Source organism: Dasypus novemcinctus, chromosome 12 (assembly GCF_030445035.2).
Source record: "Dasypus novemcinctus isolate mDasNov1 chromosome 12, mDasNov1.1.hap2, whole genome shotgun sequence".
Taxonomy (NCBI): domain Eukaryota; kingdom Metazoa; phylum Chordata; class Mammalia; order Cingulata; family Dasypodidae; genus Dasypus; species Dasypus novemcinctus.
In genome coordinates this window covers 3,131,187-3,155,491 of record NC_080684.1, presented here as the reverse complement: position 1 = coordinate 3,155,491, position 24,305 = coordinate 3,131,187, and the positions used below count along the sequence as shown (strand labels likewise).

At 36.6% G+C, this 24,305-nt stretch overlaps 1 protein-coding gene across 6 annotated transcripts in view; it reads left to right on the top strand.

Annotated features, from left to right (window-relative positions):
* Positions 1 to 24,305, top strand: part of LOC101415912 (zinc finger protein 596-like) — a 64,486-nt gene that overhangs the window by 15,564 nt on the left and 24,617 nt on the right. For 5 of the 6 annotated variants that reach the window (XR_011650194.1, XR_011650195.1, XM_071218754.1 and 2 more), the window contains 2 exons: positions 15,630 to 15,743; positions 23,491 to 23,575. Coding sequence is in view for 4 of the 6 variants with exons in the window: in XM_071218754.1 (XP_071074855.1) it covers positions 23,543 to 23,575 (33 nt within the window). In the remaining 2 variants the exon portion in view is untranslated. The remainder of the gene's footprint in view (positions 1 to 15,629; positions 15,744 to 23,490; positions 23,576 to 24,305) is intronic. The other variant, XM_004484300.5, reaches the window with a different exon arrangement.

Genomic DNA, 24,305 nt, shown 5'->3' with positions numbered 1-24,305 from the left:
GCCCATTAAATTGTATTGCTTGCTCTTTTATTGTTGAGTTGTATGATCTTTATATAGAATGGAAATCAAACCCTTATCAGATAAGTGGTTTCCAAATATTTTCTCCCATCAACAGGGCTGCCTTTTCACCTTCTTGAGGAAGTCCTTTGAATCACAGAAGTGTTTAAGCTTGAGGAGGTCCCATTTATCCATGTTTTCTTTCGTTGCTCGTGCTTTTGGTATAAGGTTTTAGAATCCACCACCTACCACCAGGTCTTGAAGATGTTTCCCTACATTTTCTTCTAGGAGCTTAATTGTACTTCCTTTTATATTTAGGCCTTTGATCCATTTTGAATTAATTTTTGTATAAGGTGTGAGGTACGGGTCTTCTTTCTTTCTTTTGGCTATGGATATCCAGTTCTCCCAACACCATTTGTTGAATAAACTTTTCTGCCCCAACTGGGAGGGCTTGACAGACTTGTCAAATATCACTTGGCCATAGATGTGAGGGTCTGTTTCTGAACCATCAGTTTGGTTCCATTGGTCTCTGTGTCTATCTTTATGCCAATACCATGCTGTTTTTACCACTGTAGCTAGGTAATATGATTTAAAGTCTGGAAGTGAGAGTCCTACAACTCCACTTTCCCTTTTTAAAGATATTTCTGGCTATTCAGGGCCTCCTACCCTTCCAGATAAATTTAATAATTGGGTTTTCCATTTACTTTAAAAATGCTGATGGAGTTTTTATTGGGATTGCATTGACTATATCAATTTGGGTACAATTGACGTTTTAATGATATTTAGTCTTCCAATCCATGAGCATGCAATGTTCTTCCAATTATTTAGGTCTTTTTTTATTTCTTTTAGCAATGCATTATAGTTTTCTGAATAGAAATGCTTTGCATCCTTGGTTAAGTTTATTCCTAAATATTTGATTCTTTTAGTTGCTATTGTAAATGGAAATTTTTTCCTGACTTCCTCCTCAGATTGTGCATTATTAGTGTATAGAAACACCACTGATTTTTGCATATTGATCTTGTATCCTGACACTCTACTGAAATAATTTATTACCTCTAGCAGCTTTGTTGTAGATTTTTCAGGACTTTCTAGCCATACAATCCTATCATCTGTGAATAGTGAAAGTTTTAATTCTTCCTTTCCAAATTGGATGCCTTTTATTTCTTTTTCTTGCCTGATTGCTCTAGCTAGAACCTCTAGCACTATATTAAACAAAAGTTGTGACAGTGGGCATCCTTGTCTTGTCCCTGATGTCAATGTGAAAGCTTTTAGTCTTTCACCATTGAGTACAATGTTAGCTGTGGGTTTTTCATATATGGCCTTAATCATGTTGAGAAAGTTTCCTTCAATTCTGATTTTTTTATAGTATTTTTATCAAGAAAGGATGCTGTATTTTGTCAAATGTGCTTTTTGCCACAATTGAAGAGATCATGTGATTTTTATTTTTTTATTTATTAATGTGGTGTGTTATGCTGATTTATTTTCTTGTGTTGAACCAAGCTTGCATGCCTGGTATAAAACCTACTTGATCATGATGGATAATTCTTTTAATGTGTTGTTGGATTCAATTAGCAAGTATTTTATTGAGGATATTTCATCTGTTTTCTTTATAGAAATGGGTCTGTAAGTTTCTCTTTTGTAATATCTTTATCTGGCTTTGGTATTAGGGTGATGTTGGCTTCATAGAATGAGTTTGGTAGCATTCCTTCTTGTTCTTGATCAATTTTCTGGAAGAGCTTGAGTAAGATTGGTATTAAATCTTCTTTGAATGCTTGGTAGAACTCACTTGTGAAACCGTCTGATCCTGGGCTTTTCATTTTGGGAACTGTTGATGACTGTTTCAATCTCTTTATTATGATTGGTTTGTTGAGGTCTTCTATTTCTCCTAGCATCAGAGTAGGTTGTTTGTACATTCCTAGGAATTTTTCCATTTGATCTACATTGTCTAGGTTTTTAGCATAAAGTTGTTCATAGTATCCTCTTATGATCTCTCTTATTTCTGTGGGGTCAGTAGTAAGGTTCCCCCTTTCATTTTTTATTTCATTTGTTTGTATCTTCTCTCTTTTTTTTTTCTTAGTCATTCTAGCTAAGGGTTTGTTAATTTTCTCAAGGAACCAACTTTTGTTTTTGTTAATTTTCTCAATTTTTTTTGTTCTTAATTCCATTTATTTCTGCTCTGATCTCTCTTATTTCATTCTTTCTACTTGCTTTGGGATTAGTTTGCTGTTCTTTTTCTAGTTCCTCTAGCTTTGTGCTTAGGTCATTGATTTTAGTTCTTTCTTCTTTTTTAATGTAAGCATTGAAGGCTATAAATTTTCCTGTCACCACTCCCTTTGCAGCATCCCATATTTGTATTCTCACTGTCATTCGTCTCAAGATATTTATTGATTTCTCTTGAAATTTCTTCTTTGACCCACTGATTATTTGAGTGTGTTGTTTAATCTCCATATATATGAGAATTTTCCCTCTACTTGCCACTTGTTCATTTCCAACTTTATTCCATTATGATCAGAGAAAGTGCTTTGCATAATTTCGATTTTGTTGAATTTATTGAGATCTGCTTTGTGACCCAACATATGGTCTGTCCTGAAGAAAAATCCATAAGCACTTGAAAAGAATGTATTTCCTGCTGTTTTGGGATGCAGTGTTCTGTATATGTCTGTTAGGTTTAGTCCATTTATCCATTTATCATATTATTCAAGCACTCTGTTTCTTTATTGATCTTCTGCCCAGATGTTCTATCCAGTGCTGAAAGTGGTGTATTGAAGTCTCCAACTCTTATTGTAGAGATGTCTGTTTCTCAGTTTTGCCAGTGTTTGCCTCATGTATCTTGGGGGCATCCCGGTTATGAGCATATATATTTATGATTATTTCTTCCTGGTGAAACATCCCTTTTATTAATATGTAATGTCCTTCCTTGTCTTTAATAACAGTTTTGCTTTTAAAGTCTGTATCATCTGATATAAGTATAGCTAACCCAGCTTTTTTTTTTTTTTGGTTACTGCATGTGTGGAATCTCTTTTTCCAGCATTGTACTTTCATCCTATTGGTGTCCTTTGGTCTCACATGAGTCTCTTGTAGACAGTATATAAATGGCTCATATTTTCTTATCCATTCCACCAGTCTGTGTCTTTCGATTGGGAAGTTTAATTCATTAAAATACAATCAATGTTACTACTATAAAGGCAGTTATTATTTCAGTCATTTTGACTGTTGGGTTTTATCTGTCATACTTTATTTTCATCACTCTTGTTACAATTTTAGTTACTTTTACTGATATAATCTTCATTTCTAGACTCTTCCAAACACCTCTGTCCTGTCTTTTCTATTCAGACAATAGCAATCCCTTTGGCATTTCTTTGAAAGCCAGTCTCTTGGTTATAAACTCTCATTTTTTGTTTTTCTGTGAATATTCTAAACTTGCCCTCATTTTTAAAAGACAGTGTTGCTGGATATAATAAGTTTCTTGGATGGCAGTTTTTCTCTTGCAGTATCTTAAATACATCATACAACTGCCTTCTTGTCTCCATGGTTTCTGATGAGAAATTGGCATTTAATCTTATTGAGTATGCTTTGTATGTTATGCATCATTTTTCTCTTGCTGCTTCCAGAATTCTCTTTTTGTCTTTGGCATTTGACATTCTGATTAGCATGTGTCTTGGAGTTGGTTTATTTGGATTTTTTCAGATGGGAGTACATTGTGCTTGGAAATGGATATCTATATCCTTCTTAGGGTTGGTAAACTTTCTACCATTATTTCTTCAAATATTCCTTCTTCCCATTTTCCCTTCTCCTTCTGGGATAGCCACGGTACTTAAGTTTGCACATCTCTTGCCATCATTTAGTTCTCTGAGACCCTTTTCAATTTTTTCTATTTTTTTCTTTATCTGCTCTTTGCTTGTTTGCTTCTGGAGGCCATGTCTTCAATCAAGTGTAATGATCCTTCTGCCTGCTCAAATATCCTGTTATATGCCTCCCTTTAAAATTTATTGCGACTTTCATTCCCATAAGATCTGCTATTTTTCTATGTATGCTTTCAAATTCTTCTTTGTGTTCACCAGTCCCTCCTGTCCTATTGGGAGTGTTGGTGGATCCACAGGCACACAAAAGGCCAATCTGTGAAGGCCAATAATGCCTGCCATTGCCCATAAAGGCTGAGGAAATACCAGTCCCCTCCTATACTATTGGAGGGTGGGGGTGGTGGATACATAGGCATCCAACAGTCCAGTCCATGTGAGCAGAGTTGTCCATTGTTGCCCAGAAAGTCTGAGGAAACCCAGCTCTACTCCTTTACTGCTTGGGGGGCAGGGATAGAGCTACAGGTGTCTGACTATTCAGTTTGTGTGGGCCACAAGCACCTGCAATTGCCCAGAAAAGGTAGGAAACACCAACCCCACTTGTTCTGCCTGGGATGGAGATGGAGAAACAGATGTATAACAGTTGAGTTCATGTGGCCCAAAGTACCTGAATTTGCCCTGAGAGGTTAAGGAAACACAGCTCCCCTCCTGTCCTATGGGGGTGGGAAGGAGCCCCAGGTGTCTGCCTATTCAGGCTGTGCCGCCTGAAAGTCACTGTTCTTGCTTGGAAAGTCTGGTACACATTTACCCAGATTCTTCCCTGCCAGGGGTGAGGCTGGAGCTTAGGCTAGGGCTGCAATTAGAACTAGGTGAAAATAAGCCAGTCCCTAACATCTTTGTGATTTTCAGTCAGCCCCTCTTCACCTCATGCCAGGGGCAGAGTTAAAATCTTGACTACCAGGCTCTCTTTAACTTGGACAGATTCAAACTTTAACTGTTCTTAGGATTATTCTTTAGCCAACCAAATGTTCTAATCAGTAGCTGAAGTCATTGCCCAACATTATCTTCCTCGCCTGATTTTGGGATATGGAGCTTCCAACTCCAGCCATGATAAAGCTCCTTAGGTGGATTGTGCCACTAGTGAAAGATGGGACTGGCCTCCATGGTGTAGAATGCTCTACTCACAAATTTTCACTGCAAATGGGCAGTCTCCTCCTTCCATTCTTTCAGGGATGTTGTAGGAAGCATTTCTGGACTTCTGAGCTCCAAAACCAAATGATTTTGTTAGCTCTGTTTAGATTGCTAACTGCCCTGTAGGATGAGCTGGCACTTTGAATGTCTTACTTATCCACTAGCCTGCCCCCATCTCTCCATTTTGAATTTATTTTGTATAAGGTGTAAGATAGGGGTCATGTTTTTTTCTTTTGGATATGGATATCCAGTTTTCCCAGTATAATTTGTTAAATAGACTGTTGTGGACCAGCTGTGAGTTCTTGACAGCCTTGTCAAAAATCTCTTGAGGGAAGTCGATATGGCACAGGCTGCTGGGCTTCTATCACATGAGAGGCCCCCAAGGTTAGTTCCCAGTGCTTCCTAAAGAAGGCAACCAAGACAGTGATCTGATGTGATGGTCTGGAGCAAGCTAATGCAACAAGATGACACAGGGAGATGATGCAACTAAGAGACACAGTGGGGAAAGACAACGAGTGACACAACAAGAAGGGAACAGAGATGGCTCAAGTGTTTGGGTGCCTCCCGCCTACACATGTGGCCCTGGGTTCAGTTCCTGGTTCCTCCTAGGGAGATGAGAAGACAATGAATGCAAACAAAGTAGAGAGAAGTAAATAAATAAAAATAAATGAATCTTTTTTCTTTTTAATTAATTTAATTAAGTATATCACTCTTACATAAACATACATAAACAATAAGTGTATAATAATAGTTGTGAACTTACAAAACAAACATACATAGCATCATACAGAACTCTCATAACTCACCCTACCACCAATAAGTTGCATTGTTGTTAAACCTTTTGAACTAATAACTAAAGAGAATTGTCAAAATATTAGTACTAACAAAGTGTTTTCCCTCAACCAGACCTATTATTATTATTTTTATATCATTTACATATGAACATACATAAACGTGTTTAGTAAAAGTTGTGAACTTACAAAGCAAACATGCATAACATCATACAGGGGTCCCATACATCAACCCTCCACCAACACCTTGCATTGTCATGAGATTTCTTACAAATTATGAAAGAATATTGTCAAAACCTTACTACTAATCATAGTCCTTATCTTACATTTGGTGTGTTTTTCCCCAACCCACCCCATTATTTTTTAATATATTTTTTATGACAGAAGTTGCACAATTTTGAAACAGTTATGCACATGTGCAGAATTCCCAAACAACACCCCTCCATCAACACACCACACTGTGGTGGAACATTTGCTACAGATAAGATAATATCACCTGATTGTTACCATGACCGTAATGTACATTTAGCTCACATTTTCCGTACTGCCTCATTATCAGTGCAGGACATCTTTCACATAGATTCAAGAATATTATATTATTACTGCTAACCACAGTCCATAGGTCACTCCAGTTGTATTTTTCCCATGCTTCTCCACATTCCCACCACCCTGTAGTGGTGATGTACATTTCCTGTAGCTCACAAAGGACACTCTTGCATCTGTACCATCAACCACAATTCTCATCCACCTCTTGGTTTACTGTGCTGTTCAGTTCCTAGATTAGTCTCTAGCATTCTGTCAGTTGGTATTTACATTCATTTTCAGCCACTTCTCCATTTATAAACTAGCTGTTACTATGTGTTACCATCCACTCTATACATTTCCACACATTTACAGAAAAGCTAATTAAAATTTCTACATACATTAAACATCAGTAGTCCACCTCAGTCCTCCTCTTATCTCCTTTAAGTATCCACCACCTACCACCAGGTCTTGAAGGTGTTTTCCCAGAATTTCTTCTAGAAGTTTTATGGTTCTTGATTTTGTTTTTAGGTTTTGGTCCATTTTGAATTAATTTTTGGATACAATGTGAGATAGGGGTCCTATTTCCTTTTTTCGGCTATGTATATCCAATTCTTTCAGCAGCATTTGTTGAATGGACTGTTCTGCCCCAGCTGTGTGGGTTTGACAGGCTAGTCAAAAATCACTTGACCGTGCATGAGAGGGTCTGTTTCTGAACCATAAATTTGGTTCCATTGGTCTATGTGCCTCTCTTTATGCCAGTACCATGTTGTTTTTATCACTATAACTAGGTGATATGATTTAAAGTCTGGAGATGAGGGTTTGCTTTTCCTTTTTATGATGTTTCTGGCTATTCAGGACCCCTTGCCCTTCCAAATAAATTTGATGATTGTGTTTTCAATTTTTTAAAAATGCCAGTGGTATTTTTAATCAGGATTGCATTGAAACTATGTATCAATTTGAGTAGAATTGACATCTTAATGATATTTAGTCTTCCAATCCATGAGCATGGAATGTTCTTCCAGTTATTTAGGCCTTTTTTGATTTCTTTTAACACTGTGTTTCAGTTTTCTGAATACAAGTGCTTTACATCATTGGTTAAGATTATTCCTGGCTATTTGAATTTTATCTGTCCTATTTTATTTTTACCACTCTTTTGACACCTTTAGCTACTTTTCTTGATATAATCTTCATTTCTAGATTCTCTTCCAGATCTCTCTCTCCTGTCTTTCTTTTCAGGCTCTAGCACACCCTTTAGTATTTCCTGAAAACCTGGTCTCTTGCTTAGAAATTCCCTCAGTTTCTGTTTATTTGTGAATATTCTCATCTTTCCCTCATTTTTGAAAGACAGTCTTGTTGGATATAAGTTTCTTGGTTGGAAGTTTTACTCTTGTAGTATCTTAAATATATCGGACCACTATCTTCCTGCCTCCATGGTTTCTGGTGAGAAATCAGCACTTAATCTTATTTGGTATCCCTTATATGTTATGCATTGCTTTTCTCTTGCTGTTCTCAGAATTCTCTCTTTGCCTTTGGCATTTGACATTCTGATGTGTTTCTGTCTCAGAGTTGGTCTATTCAGATTTTTTCAGATGGGAGTACATTTTGCTTCTTGGACATGTATATCTATGTCCTTCAATAGGGTTGGGAAAGTTTCTACCATTATTTCTTCATATATTCCTTCTGCCCCTTTTCCCTTCTTTTCTCCTTCTGGGACACCCATGACTCATGTATTTGTTTGTATTTTTACTTTCAGAGACCATTTCTTCAAGCTCACCAATCCTTTCCTCTGCCTTCTCAATTCTGCTATTATATAATTCCAATGTTTTTTAAATTTCATTTATTGCACCTTTCATTCCTGTAAGACCTATTTTTCTATGTATGCTTTGAAATTCTTCTTTGTGCTCACCCAGTGTCGTCTTAATGTCCTTAGTCTCTTTAGCCATCTCATTGAATTTATTAAGGATATTTGTTTCAACATCTATACTTAGTTGTCTCAACTCCTTTCTGTCATCTGGAGGCTTATCTTATTCCTTTAACTGGGCCATAGCTTCCTCTTTTTTGGTGTTCATTGTAATTTTTTGTTGATGTCTTGGCCTCAGGATTACTAGAGTATTTATTCTGGGTGCAGTTTTACTCTTTAGGGCTTCCTGCCCTTTCTCCCTTGCTGGTTGTGCAGTAGGAGCCAAGGCTCTAATTGGTGCTATAAGCTGTGGAGGCTCAAGCTTCCATTATTCCACCAGGGACCAGTGAAGTTTCTCACAGCATCTACTTTGCCAGGGGTAGGGTCAGAGTCACAGCTGTGTGGAATAATCCAAGTTGTGCAGGTCTAGACTGTAGTTGCCCAGAGAGACTGATGAAGCTTCATGCCCCTTTCTCCCCTGCCTGGGGCAGGGATGGAGCTACAGGTGTGGGCAGCAATCTATGCAGTGCAGGTTCAAGGTGACCACAGCTGTGTTGCTAGACTTCTGATTTTCAGTCTGTGCCAGCCAATGTTACCTGCAGTTAAGTGGATAGGCTGGTGCAGGGCCCACTAACCTCATCCCTGCCAGAGGCTAGGCTGAACCCTAATCTAGGGCTGCAGGCCAGTCTGGGTGAAAGAAACTGGTTCCTACCATCACTGTAATTTTTGGTCAGCCTGCCTTGCCCTCCGGCTAGGGACAGAGTCAAAATGGCCCCAATTGCCTCTTTCCAACTTGGGCAGATTCACAACCCAGCTATTCCCAGTGTTATATCTTAGCCACCCGAGTCTACCAATCAGTAGCTGAAATTGGCAGCTAACCATCTCCCCCACCCCTATTTTTGGGAAATGGGACTTCCAATTCCAGCCACAGATTAGCTCCTGGGGTGAATTGTGCCACCAGAGTAGGAAAAACACAGCCTCCATGGCTGGCTGGTAATTTCCTGGAGAGGCTGGCACAGGTCCCCGCAGCTTCCTCCCTGCTGGAGGTGGGACTGGGGCCTAGGCTAGAGCTGCAATCTGATCTAGATGGAAAGAAACTGGTCCCCACCAACATTGGATTTTCAGTCTGCCCAGCTTCCCTCATGCCAGGCTCAGATTTAAGATGTGGCTACTGGCCACTTTCTGACTTGGATAGGCTCAAACTTTAGTTCTTCTCAGGATTATACTTTAGTCCACTGAATTTGGTCATCAACCATCTCTTCCCCATTTTTGGAAAGTGAAGCTTTCAATTCCAGCCACAGAACAGCTCCCAAGGTGGCTTGTGCCTCTGTGGTGTGAATTGCTCTACTTATGAGTCTTCTATGCAGATGGGCAGTCTCCTCCTTCCATTCCTTCAAGAGTGTTGCAGGATACTCTTCTGGCTTCCTGGAGCTCCCAAGCAGGTGCTTCTGCTAGCTCCAGATAGCTCTGGGTATTTACTAACTGCCCTGTAGCATGAGCTGATTCTAGGATCTAGGAGCTCCTTACTCCACTGCTATCTTGCTGGTTTTCTCAAAATAAATGAATCTTTTAAAAAATCGCTTGGCTGTAAATGAGAGGGTGCATTTCTGAGTTCTTAATATGGTTTCTTTGGTCAATCTGTCCATCTTAATGCCAATTCTCTGCTGTTTTCTCCCTGTAAATAAAAAGAGAAGATACAAAAAATAACAGCTTAAAGAAGGACAAAGTTGTAGGACTATGACTTCCTTACTTTAAACCATATTATTTAGTTATAGTGGTTAAAAAAATAGCATAGTGCAGGTATAAAGGTAAACATGGAACCAAATTGAGAACTCAGAAAAAGACCCTCACATCTACAGTAAAGTGATTTTTGACAAGGCTGTTAAGCCTTCCCTTAAGCCTTCCCAGCCAGGCCAGAACAATCTATTCAACAAATTGTGCTGAGAGAACATTATTGCCATATCTAAAAGAAAGAAAGAAGACTTCATCTCATACAATGTAACTCTGTCATTTAATAAAGGGAAATTTATTGTCATATGTATCTATATAGGTTTATATCTCACAGTGTTTTTCTAGTGATATTTGCAAAATACTATATTCAGATTTTTTAAATCCACTTAAATTAGGAAATTAACAAAAAGTGAAATCCTTCAATTCCATTCAAATATAAATTCCGATTCTTAGTAAGAAAATCATAAACCAAATGCAATGAATGTCTCATGATGATGGAGGAGATTGTTGTTATGGGGGGAGGAGTGGGGTGAGGGGGGTGGGGGTATATGGGGACCTCATAGTTTTTGAATATAATATTAAAAAAATAAAGACAAAAAAATGAATAAAAAACTATTATTTTTAATATCCTAATTTTTAAAAATATTTTATTTTTACTTTTTATTTTTTTCTGTATTTTACTTACATATAAAACTATCACTTTTAATTTAAAAAAAAAATCATAAATTTGCATAGTACTCTAAGTATTTACATTTAAATTTCCCTACAGAAACAAAGCCTAAAACCAATTTCTTATTTTATTTAATGAGAAGTAGTAATAATAAAATGTTTTAGAGAGTACTATGTGGTCTATGCACTGACAATGCCCTCCTACATACTTCTCACCAACCTGTTTTGATTTTGACACATTAATGCCAATCACAAATTTTCCTATTTATTCATGTCATTTTTTTTTAACTTTATTGATGGGAAGCATATGTGGCCTAACTGATAGATAGAGCATCTGCCTATCATATAGGAGGTCCAGGGTTCAAACCCAGGGCCTCCTGGCCCATGTGGTGAACTGGCCCATGCATAGTGCTGCTGTGCACAAGGAGTGCCATGCCATGCAGGGGTGTCCACCATGTAGGGGAGCCCCACATGCAAGGAGTGCATCCCATTAGGAGAGCCACCCCATGTGAAAAAAATGCAGCTCAACCAGGAGTGACACCACACACATGGAGAGCTGACGCAGCAAGATGATGCAACAAAAAGAGAGAGATTCCTGGTGCTGCCATGAGTGCAAGCAGACACAGAAGAACACAAAGAGAATGGGCACAAGAGAGCAGACATAGGGGGGAAGGGGAGAGAAATAAGTAAGTCTTTAAAAAGAACTTTATTGATACATATTACAAAGCATCAATCTATCCAAAGTGTACAATCAGTGGTATTGAGTAAAACCAAATAGTTGTGAAATCAGTTCAGTTTTAGAGCATTTTCATTATTCCAGAGATAAAGAACAAAAATAAAAATCTCATCACCTCTCTCTCTCTCTATGCTTCCCTTTCCATACATAGCTGATATTGTTTCCTTCTCTCTATTATATTTATTTTGTAAAACAGTCATATATGCAATTATCACCCATATTTGTATTTTGCATGAGATTTCACTTTGTTATACACAGTTCCATGTTACATTTTTTAGCTTTCTTTATAGTAATATAAATATTCTTAGGCTTTCCCTTTTGACCACTGTCATACCCATATAATAGCTCTGCTAGTCATAAATGACAAGAAGTGCCCTCACTATTTCCATTTATTTCCATAGATTTTTAAAAAATCTTGTAACCCCTTCTGCACAAAGCTCAGCTTTCCATTCTCTACCATCATTCTATTATCTGGAGGCCTATATTCTAATAATTAATTCAATGAATTTACATAATATATTCAGTTCAAAATAGTGGAATCATACAGTATTTGTTCTTTTGTGCCTGGCTTGCTTCACTCAATATAATGGCCTCCAGGTTCATCCTTGTGATATGCTTCATGAGTTCATTTTTCTTATACACAATGTTCCAGCTTGTGTATATGCCTCAATTTGTTTATCTGTTCATCAAGTGGTAGATACTTGGGTTGTTTGCAAATTTAGTCCATCATGAATAATGCCATTATGAGCATTGTTGTGCAGATGTCTGTTCATGATGTTGCACTCAGTTCTGGGTATATAATTAGTAATGATATTGCTGGATCACATTGCAAGTCTATATTCAACTTCTTAGGACCTGCAAATCAAACCTCCACAGTGACTATATCATTCTACATTCCCATCAAAAGTGAATAAGTGTTCCTATCTTTCCACATATTCTCCAACATTGACAGTTTTTTGACTTTTTAAAAGCAGCCAGTCTAATTGATATCTCATTGTAGTTTTGTTGTGCATTTCCCTAATTCCTAGTGATGAGGAACATTTTTTTCATGTGTTTCGTGACCATTTATATTTCTTCTATGGGTAATTGTCTTTTCAAGCCTTTTTCCCACTTTTTAGTTGGTAGGTTGTCTTTTTATTGTTGAGTTCTATGTTCTTTTTATATATCATGGATATTAAACCCTTATCCAGTATGTGATTACCAAATATTTTCTCCCATTGAGTCACTGCCTTTTCCCCCTTTTGACAAAATACTTTGAGGTGAAAAAGTGTTTTTTGTTTTGTTTTTGTTTTTTTTAAGGACTGTGAATATATTTATTGAATTAATGAGTGAGTAAAAGTTTATAATACAATGTATATTTGCTAAATAATCTCTCCTGATTATATATTTAGTTTTGAGGAGGTCCCATTGATCTAATTATTCTTTTGTTGCTTATGCTTTTGGTATAAATTTTAATACAACCTACCACAATATTTTGAAGATGTTTTCCTACATTTTCTTCTTGAGATTTTATGATTGTTGCTTTTATATTTAGGCCCTTAATCCATTTTGAGTTACTTTTTGTTTAAGGTGAGAGATAGGGGTCCTCTTTCTTTCTTTCAATATGGCTATCAAGTTCTTCCAGCACCACTTGTTGAAGAGACTCTTCTCTCCAGCTGGGTGGGCATAACAGCCTTGACAAAAATCACTTGAAGTGTAGATATGAGAGTCTATTTCTGACTTCTCAGTTTGGTTCCATTGGTCAATCTGTCTTTATGTCAGTACCGTTCTGCTTTTTACTACTGTAGGTATGTCATATGCTTTCAAGTCAGAAAGTGAGAGTGCTCTAACGTTTGTCTTCCTTTTAAAAACTTTTTTCTATTCAGGGATGCATTCCCTCCAAATAAATTTGGTAATTGTAGTTTTGATTTCTGCAAAACAGTCTGTTGGGATTTTTATTGAGATTGTGTTGATTTTGTAAATCAGCAAACTGATTTTTGTTCTTCAGTTTATGAATGTGGTGTATAATTGATTGTGGTATATAATTCTTTTAACTTGCTTTTGAGTTCAGTTTGCAAGTATTTATTGAGAATTTTTTAATGTATATTCATTAGAGGTATTGGTCTGTAGTTTTCTTTTTTTTTTTTTTTTTTAAAGATTTTTATTATTATTATTTTTATTTATTTAATTTCCCCCCCTCCCCTGGTTGTCTGTTCTTGGTGTCTATTTGCTGCGTCTTGTTTCTTTGTCCGCTTCTGTTGTCGTCAGCGGCAGGGAAGTGTGGGCGGCGCCATTCCTGGGCAGGCTGCACTTTCTTTTTCACGCTGGGCGGCTCTCCTCACGGGCGCACTCCCTGCGCGTGGGGCTCCCCCACGCGGGGGACACCCTTGCGTGGCACGGCACTCCTTGCGCGTCAGCACTGCATGTGGGCCAGCTCCACACGGGTCAAGGAGGCCCGGGGTTTGAACCGCGGACCTCCCATATGGTAGACGGACGCCCTAACCACTGGGCCAAAGTCCGTTTCCCTGTAGTTTTCTTTTTTTTGCATTATCTTTATCTGGTTTTGGTATTAGGGTGAATTTAGCTTCATAGGGTGAGTTTCATAGCATTTTTTCCTGTTAATTTTTTTGGAAGAGTTTGATCAAGGTTTGTATTAAATCATCCTTGAATGTTATATTAGTCAGCCAAAGAGGTGCTGATGCAAAATACCAGAAATTGGTTGGCTTTTAAAAGGGTATTTATTTGGGGTAGGAACTGACAGATACCAGGCCATAAAGCTTAAGTTACTTCACTCATCAAAGTCTATTTTCACATGTTGGAGCAAGATGTCTGCCGATGTCTGCAAGGGTTCAGGCTTGCTGGGTTCCTCCCTTCCAGGGTCTTGCTTCTCTCTGGATTCAGGGTTCCTCTCTTCCCAGGGCTTCCTTCCTAGGTCCACAGTTCCTCTCTTCCTGGGGCTTGCTTCTCTTTCCTCTGTGTGCTTACTTCCTGGGGTTCCAGCTTAATGTTTCAGCATCAAACTACAATATCAAAACTCAAACATCAAGCTTCAACTCTGTCCTTTGCCATGCCTTTTATCTGCCTAATGATATGGCCCAAACAAAGCCCTAATCATAACTTAATCATCCCCAGGTAGAGACCAGATTACAAACATAATCCACTATCTCTTTTTGGAATTCATAACTACATCAAATTGCTACAAATGTTTTGTAGAATTCACCTGTATAGACATCTGGTCTTGGGCTTTTCATCTTTGGGATGTTTTGGGTGACTATTCATTTCTTCACTTATGACTGGTTGTTGAAGTCTTCTGTTTTTCTAGGGTGATTGAAGGTAGTTAGTGTATTTCTAGGAATTTGTCCACCTCTTATACTTTGTCTAGGTTTTTGACTTATTGTTATTCATATAATCCTCTTATGATCTCTGTTATTTCTGAGGTGTCAGTAGAAATGTCCCCTCTTTTGTGATTTTGTTTATTTACATATTGTCTTTTTTTCATCTAGCTAATGGTTTTTTATTTTATTGGTCTTTTCAAAGAAGCAATTTTTAGTTTTGTTGATACTCTCTGTTGCTTTTTTGATTTTTATTTCATTTATTTCTGCTCAGATCCTTGCTATTTCTTTCCTTTGGCTTGGTTTGCAATTAGTTTGCCCTTCTTTTTCTGTTTAATCTAAGAGAGCCGGTAGATTTTTTATTTTAGCTCTTCTTTTTTTATGGAAGTACTGGGTCTAAACCCAAGACCTCATTCATTGGAAGCAGGTGCTCAACCACTGAGCTACATCTGCTCCCCAATGAGAGTTATTTTTTCATTTGTTTTATTTTGTTTTGAAAAGGTACCAGGGGTGGACCCAGAAAATACTTAATGGGAGGCAGATGCTCAATCACTTGATCCACATACATTTCATTCTCAGCTCTTTCATTGTGGTGTCCCAGAGCTTTTGATATTTTGTATTCTCATTTCCATTCATCTCAAGATATTTTCTGAATTCTCTTGCAATTTCTGCTTCTACACACTGATTATTTAAGAATATGTTGTTTAATCTCCATATATTAATTTTCCCTTTTTTCACTCATTATCAATTTTCAACTTCATTTTGTTATGCTCACAGGAAGTATTTTGTATAACTTCAGTCTTTTTAAATGTATTGAGTCTTGTCTTGTAACCCAGCATATGGTCTACCTTGGAGAAGGATCCATGAGCACTGGTAACGAGTGTATATTCTGCTGATTTGGGATGCAGTATTCTATAGATGTCTGTTCTACTTCATTCATCATATCATTTTAAGTCCTGTGTTTCTTTATCCTTTGTCCAGATGTTCTATCCAATGTTGAGAGTGGAAAATTGAAGTCTCCAACTATTATTCCAGAGACATCTATTTCTCTCTTCAGTTTTGCCAGCATCTGCTCATGTATCTTGGGGCACTCAGGTTAGTTGCATATTTAGTGTATTCATTTCTTCTCAGTGAATTGCCTTTTTTATTAATGTATCATGACCTTCTCCATCTTTTTTTATAACAATTGTGTGTATAAAGTCTATTTTGTCCAATATTAGTATCACTACTCCAGCTCTTTTTTTGGTTACTATTTGCACAGAATCATTTTCCAACCTTTCACATTGAACCCTGAGATGTGTTTATGTCTGAGCTGAGTCTCTTATAGACTTCATGTAGATGGCTCATATTTTTTATTCTAGTCTACCAGTATATGTCTTTTGATTGCAGAATTCAAGCCATCAATGTTCATTACTATTATTTAAAAGGCATTACTACATCCATTTTGTCCTTTAGCTTTCCCTTGTCATCTTACTTTTGTCTTTTTTACCCTTTAATTTACCCTCCATAATAATCTTTATTTCTTTTCTCTTCTTCAAGTATCTCACCCTTTTTTTCCTTTCAAGCTACAGTACTTCCTTTAGTATCACTTGTAATTCTGATCTATTTTAACATATTTTTATCAGTTTTTTGTTTGTGAAGACTTTAAATTCATTGTCATTTTTGAAGGACAACTTTGATGGATACAGGTTTCTAGCTTCACAGTTTTTCTCATTCTATACCTTAAATACATCATACCACTCTCTTCTCACCTCCATGGTTTCTTATGAGAGGTCATCACTATTCTTATTGTGGTTCCTTTGTAATTGATGCTTTTCCTTTCTCTTGCTGCTTTTGGAATCCTCTCTTTATCTCTGGTATTTGTAATTCTGAATAGTAGGTGCCTCAGGGAATGTCTATGTGGATTTTTTTTTCTCTCTGGGGTGACTTGTCCTAGGATATTGATATTTATATCTTCAAAAGCATTAAGAAGATTTCATTCATTATTTCCTCAAATATTTTTTCTGCAATTTTAAAATTTTCTTCTCATTCTGGGAAAAAATAATGTGAATGTTTGTATGTTCCACATTGTCATTCAAGTCCCTGAGACCCTATTCCATTTATTTCATTCTCTTCCCTTTTTGTTCTCCTGCCTTTTTCAGTTCATATGTTCTGTATTTTAAATTACTAATTCTTTTAGCAATTCAAATCTGCACTAATGTGCCTCCAATATATGTTTTTAATCTCATCTACCATGCCTTTCATCCCATAAGGTCTGTTACTTTTCTTTGCAGACTTTCAAATTGTTCTTTATGCTCACCCATTGTCTTCTTAATATCCTTTTCTCTTTAGTCATATTTTCTTTCCATTCCTTGAATTGGCTTAGGAGAGTTGTGTTCTCATCATTGGTTAATTTTTTAAAATCCTTTATCTCTTCAGAATATTTTGTTTGTTCCTTTGTCTTGGCCAACTCTTCCTGTTTCCTAGTATGACTTGTAATGTTTTTGGCTGATGTCTAGACATCTGAATTTTTTGGTGCATTTACTCTGTTGGCCAATTTTTCTTTCTTGCCTATTTTTTCACACCTCTTCTTTGATATATGGCTCAACTTACACTAACACTTAAAAATTGCCCAGCTTAGGTTATCAAAATTGTACCAGGGACTGACTAATGTTGTGCAGATTTGCTCCCAGCAGTTAGGGTACAGAGAAACCCCAAAGAAATTTTTGTTTATGCAATTTCCAAACAAGCCACCAGATGACACTCATCTGCACATGCTTCCACAGAGTTGTTTCATTCTTTGCTTTCCTTTTATAGCTCTGCTGGCCAAATTCACTGAAGAGAAGCTCTCTACCTCCCCTTCCCTTTTACCTCGTAACAGTTGACAGGGAGGAAGACATCTGTTCCCCTCTCCATTGGCTGTGGTGAGCCTGGGGTTTTATCCCAGCTTATAATATTGGGAGTGTGCGAGGGGAGCAATTCCCAGCCATTATGGGGCTTTGGGAACTCACATTTGTTGTTCTGGGTTCTTTATCTCTGTTCCTCAGCCTCCTGGGAGTTGTATAGCACTCTCCTGATCTGCTGACCTCCAAAGCAAGTCCCTTGGATAGATTTTGTCTCTTTCTGTATTGTTTTTATCAGATAGCTGATTCCTACAAATCTCCTTAGGTGCAATCTTCCCAGAACTCTTCACTTTATTTTTAATCCCATCCTTCCTCTGGAGAATTCCAGCACTTTGTCCATATAAAAACCAGTATATCTGGTTCCCTGTTGTATTTCTAGTACTTTGCATATTTCCTGTTACAAAGAATGTACTGTGAAGTATTTGATGAATTAATTAATTAAGTAGACTTTCAGTCATCCTTCTCAATGACATTAGCTCATTTTTCCAAAATCACAGGTGGATCTTAACTTTTTAATTATCTTGTAAATTCAATCAAGGTGAACAGAATGCATCTCACTGAATGAAACCCTGATTAATTTCATTACTGCAGTGTGTGCAATCAGGATTTTCTCCCTGGGATGGACCACTCATTGGATTTATTAAATGTCTTCCCTATACAAAGAAAATGCAAATAGAGGTTGTTCTTTGCCATAAAAAAAAAAATGAATTCAAACAGTACAGAACTTTGGGAGAAGAGGAAAGTGTGTTTTTTTTTCTTTGGAGCTTGCTCAGAATAGAGTAGACCTCAAGGTCCCCTCTTAAGTTTTGGATTCTTGGGAGTTCTCCAAACTATGAGATGTGACCTGTCCTATGCCATTACCATTTTAAATACTGTCATTTTCATACATTGATTCTTTGAAAATACTATCTTAAAATATTTAACTTTGATTGGTAAGTGATTTTTCCTAACACAGTTTTTTAATTCTCTTGCCAATTGAAGCCAAACTTTTTCTATGAGCAGCAATTAGAGGGTTTATCCTCTCCTCCTGCTCACTTCTCAGTGCACTCTGATATGGCTTATACCTTCTGCAGTTACATACCCTGCCCTTGAGAAGTTTCTCAACAAATTCCTTGATTTCCTGCTTCTATCATCCATTTCTGTCCTGGTCTCCTAGGTCAGAACATTCTCTTGGATTTTTTTCTGACAGTATCTTACATATTTTCAAACTGTTACTGAAATGTTACATTTTGAAACTCCTGGGAATTCAGTTCAAGCCCGCCCTTCTTTCTTTCTACCTAGGCAATATCTTCCATTCCTTTGACTTACTTATCACCTATGGTTATGGAATTTACACTTTCCAGCCCAAATATCCATCTGAGTTACAAACCCAAAACTATATTTTGCACTGAATTTCCCATTGTTTTTTCTTCAGTAACTTAGAGAGACCCATTAACTTTTGAAATTCATGTTCTTCTGGTAATCCTAACCAGATTGAATGAAGTTACCCATCACACGGTGGCTCAATAAAGAAACTGGTGCTATTATTCATTCAAAATATTGGTATTTCCTTGAGAGATTTTCTATTTCCAAAAATGAAATAAATCCAGGTCATGTACACAAAGTAGCTTTGCAGTTTTTCTTTAAATTGTCTCTTCTAAAGTGACTCAAACCCATAGGACTAGACTATACACTGTATTTGCTAGTATGATGCTGTGCTTTCAGACAGGCATAACTCAAAGTTGGCCTCCAACCTAAACACATTTATGAAAAAAGAGTGTCACTTTCTTGAAAAATATTGCCTGGAAACAACAGGGATCAGAAGGATCCATGGGTTTAGAGCCCAGCAGACCATAATAGACACACTAAACTAGGCTAAAATGGAAAAGTGGTTTTATTGGCCAGTGGAGAACAGGAAATCTAACCAGTCTCAATTTGGCCTCCCTGTTGAGGGGTTTTCTTACAGCTTTTATACAGATTTCAAAAAAAAAAAAAAGAAATTTAATCATTGAGTTGAGCTGTCTGGGGAGTTTCTCTATTGTTCTTCTCTGGGTAACATCAGTATATGTAATATTCCTGGGGTCTGTAATTCTCATGTTGAAAAAGATAATAGATCAAATATAGCATTGCATATTTAAATCATGCATTTTTCTTTACAAAGAACTAACAGGTCTGGTTACTATCAAAGTAGAGAGTTTCATGTGCTTTCCTGCAGAAATATATCTATCCTATGGTGCTTGGTAAGTTACACATACATTATTACATTTTAATCATGTTACAGAAACAAGGCTGAAAGCCCATAGGACTATATAAAAAAACTATGAAAATGGAATAATTGATTACTTAAAATGCATGATACAAAAGTAAATGCAATTATTTTAATTTCAGTAGTGAATTAAAATAATGACAATATACATATTTGGATATAAATACATTTATTTAAAATAGAAATACATTGCTTGATTTCTCTGCAGAAATAATTTGATCTTCTATTTTTCAAGTTATATCTGAACAATTTTATAATTTTTGTTAAAAAAATTCCTTAAAACCCAACTTATAGGAAAATCAACAATGAAACTTAATCATTTATTTTGGGAAACCCCTAATATTTTGAAGTTTGAGGGTAAATCTGACATAACAAGACCTATACTGAATGATCCTTGCTTGATAATAAAATATACATATTCTAGAACAATTAAAAATTTCCTTGTATATTTTTCAGCACAATATTTCTACTTATACAGAGTTACATGGATGACTGAGAAAATACTGGTTGATTTCAGTGCCTCCTAGATATATAGATTAGTAAGGATCCTCTGCTATAGGTGCTTTAGAGTACTTATCCAGCACAAACAAAAATCCATAAAACTGTGAGGCCTCTTGGATAAGGCAGGAAGGTTTTGAGAGACTCAGAAGGAAGTGAATAACACAAGTCATGTCTTGAGTAGATTTATCTTAACTAACATCTGAGTTAATCAAGTAGTATCTTTGGGATTATAGGCCTGATGATGTTATCAGCTTCATTAAAACAGAGTCCACCATCAAAATGGTGATTTTCTAGAGACAAAGCAGCTCTGAACTACATGTAGTAAAGGCATACTCACTAAGATGCAGGATTCCTTGCATTCTCAGTCCATTTGGGTTCTCATGAATAAGGGAGAGAATTTTAACTAGGCAGAAGAATCCTAATTTATTTTGCAAATGTCCTTTTTTTAATTTAGAAAGTATTATTTCATTTGACCACAGACAGTTGGACCCAGGCCATCTGGGGTCAGGTTAACTTATTGTGGGTATACAGTATATTTCTGGAATTACAATTATTTGTTCATTTTCAAAGGGAAAGTCAGGGAAGGGTTTTATGCAGTTAAACCAGGAGGAGACACCAACAAGTGAACCAATAAATGTATAATAAGAAATTATGTGAATGGCCTGAAGGAATAGTAGAATTGTAATATAGGCTCTAAGAAAGGCAAAGGACACCTTAGGTTGGGGTGCAGTGAAGAAATGAGGGAATTTCCATGGAAATGAAGGATGATTATAGTGTTCAGTGCTGAAATAATAGTTCAGCATAAATGTATTTGTTTCTGAGTGATGATTTCTTACTCAATCCTGGGATGCCTAGAGGAGTCCTAACTCAAATTTACTGAATTTGAAGGAAAATATTTTCTTAAAGTGGCATATCTTGATTTTATTCATCTTGATTGACATCTAGGTTAATCAGAGAGCAAGCTCTAGGAAAGGAGAAATTTTTTTTAGATTTCTGGGATAATAACTTGAGTTATATTTGATTTTTGTGCCTCTATGAAAATAGAGGTGAACATTGTCATTTTAGAGTCAACAGTGTAATACTGAAGGAATAGAATATGTGAGATTGTCATGACAGTATACAGAAATGGGTGAAAAAGGGGGCAACAAATCAGCCTTGAGAAGTTCTAATAATATTGTTTTAGAAGTGTCTTTCAAACTACAAGATGGAGAAGTGACTGGATTAGCTTGAATACACTCAGGGGACTGAGATGTCAGAGAAGTCTAGGAAAAAGAAAGTTGTAAAATTCTTTACTTCTAAAAGTTCCAATTCTTTACTTCCAAGTTATAAACTGAGGCATATACATTGTATTTATTTATGGGGAGCTTATTGGAGATAGCATGATTTATTTAAAAGCTAGTCTTTGGTATTATTAACTCATCATTTTAGACTGTGTGAGAAAAGGGTAAAAGTGCTCATGTAGATTGGTTGTGAAAGAAGGAAAAGGAGATCAGGCACAAGAGAGGGAATAGGCACAGGGGATATTTGATTCATAATAGAAGAGAAACAAGGATGATGATGAGGTGATTGATGTGATAAGAAAGAGAGGTTGCTGGTAAGGATTTCATAAGAAAGGAAAGATGGGAATTCGTTTGGAGACATTGAACTTAATCAGGTGATGACCCTTCAATAAGAAAGAAGTAGCTAATAAGTATGAATACAGGACTAGTTGTAGACATTATGGTACAAAATTGAGGTGATTTTTTAAATTACATTATTCACCTGGTTATTATGAGGTCAATCTCATCTGGTAAAAGTAATGTTGAAATGTAAGAATATATGGTATTCAAAACTATAGGACTTGAAGTAGTTATGGAAGATGAAAGACTGACTCAGTTATCAAGATGTAGTCTGTTTCCCAGATATATTTGAATGCACTAGGAGTTGTGATTCTGCATTTAGATATAAAGCAAGAACTTAGTAATGTGTTCTGTCACATGTAGTAATAAACATGACAGGAAATTAGCGTGCTCTCTTCTGTGGTCAGATATGGTAAATAGTAAGATATTTACTGACAGATGGGGCAAATACAGTGACATCAGAAATATTCTTAGGAAGAATATGCTCAAATATATATGCTTGGAAAACCTCTGGCAGTAAATATTACATGAGGTGAAAACTAATGTTTGAGAAATGGATTCAAAGCAATGGAGATTTCCTTGTGACAGGAGAACCTGTGAAAGGGGAGTAATTGTAACAAACTGTATGAAGAGGAAGCTTTGGCAACAGGGTGAGGATCTGATTATTGAAATGAGATGCGAAATTCCAGGTGATACCTAGGCATGGCATGTCACCCTTAAGATACTTGAAACTGGAATATGGGAAGGAAAATTTAAACTCTAGATATGTCTTTTTCCAGCCATGTGAGTTTGTCATATTACTTCAACACTCTGTGCCTCTATGGACATTTGTTAAATGAGTAAATTAACCTTATCAGCTGGGTTATTGAGATTTAATTTTTTTAAATATGTAAAACTCCAAACATACTGAATGCAGTCCTTTTCCTCCTAGTACAAATGGCTAAGTTAACCTTAGCTCTGAACAACCCCATAATAATATAAGTACTTAAGTTTCTTAGTTTATTTCCACATATCTGGGGTGAGATGTAGAACTCAGTGTTGAGGGGGTTTCATTGTTAGCCATCACATGTAGAAGAACCAAGATGATTTAGAACAAATGTATCCAGAAGTTCAGGTTCATGGTAGAGCAGGAAGGGAATGAGAGTTCAGAAGATGGAAATGCATGTGAGAGAAGCAATGTTAGTACAAAATCCAAGAATAATTATAACTGAGAAATTCCAATCTGCTTCCTCTTGTGGTGAGGACCTAATTCCAGATGCGATTTTGGTCAGGGATTTCTGTGTTCTGGAATCATTGATGAATTGAAAGTCTCTGAACATCATGAGCTAATTAATAAATACAATTCATAGATTTTCCTGTTCTTATCTGTATATTAAAGGTAATCATATCATCATTATTAGCCAGCGAAGACAAGCCCTCCAGCCTCTTGTCCCTGGGAAAGAAGAATCCTCCCTTATTTCTCTTGGAGCACTCTTCATGTTCCTATTTTTGATTTGGCTGGGGATACTCCCAGGGAAGGGTTTGTCATTCATTATCAGTGGATCTAAAAATTGTGATCAAGACTTGAGTCTTAAGGCTTCTTTCTCCATTCTCAGCTTTGCTCACCTTTGCCTGTCTGGTTGTGAGTAAAAATCCAGAGGAAGATATATGTCGGCTAAGGTATTGACAATGCAATCACAGGTGAGTAGGTGATTCTTTTTTAACTGAAATTGCCAACAGATGTGAAGGTTTCTCCTATTGATGTAGCTATTCTGAGTGTATACAGGAGCTTTTCAAGGATCTGAGCTTAAATTAAGTTTATACAGGACTTTTTAGTAATTATGTTAAGTTGGGGACTGACCAGTGAGTAATCTCCTTCCAACTATTACAAGATTGGGTTCCAACTTCCATAAGGGCTGTGTATTCTCTGAAAATATTAGAGATGTTTTCTTTTTCTTAACAAACCCTTGGGCTCATTGGATAAATAATGAGTTCATGAATAATGTTAGTACCTGAGATTGGCCATGGCATGTGGCGAGTAGAGGTGATAGAAATGAATAAGAACAGAAGTTTACAATCAGAAGGGAAGCTGGGTTTTCAGCTGGTACATTCAGTCAATCCAACATTATTGGTCCTGGGGTGTTGGGGTAGGCATATTTTCCCCAAATTTTAATTTTCTTGAAGTTTTGATGTAATGCACACTTTGAAATTTATTTAAAAGAAAACTAAAATTACCTATACCACTATTGTTCAAATTTCCCATCTTTAGTTTTCTAAATCAAATTTATTCAAATTTTATAAATGGATGCAAAGTACAGGAATTATTCTTTCCTTCATTGTAACTGTGGATTCAGGAGCTGTATAATAGGTAGAATAAAATTTAAGTCTCTGTGAAAATTTTTAAAGGTTTGGAGAGACCAGAAGCAATGAA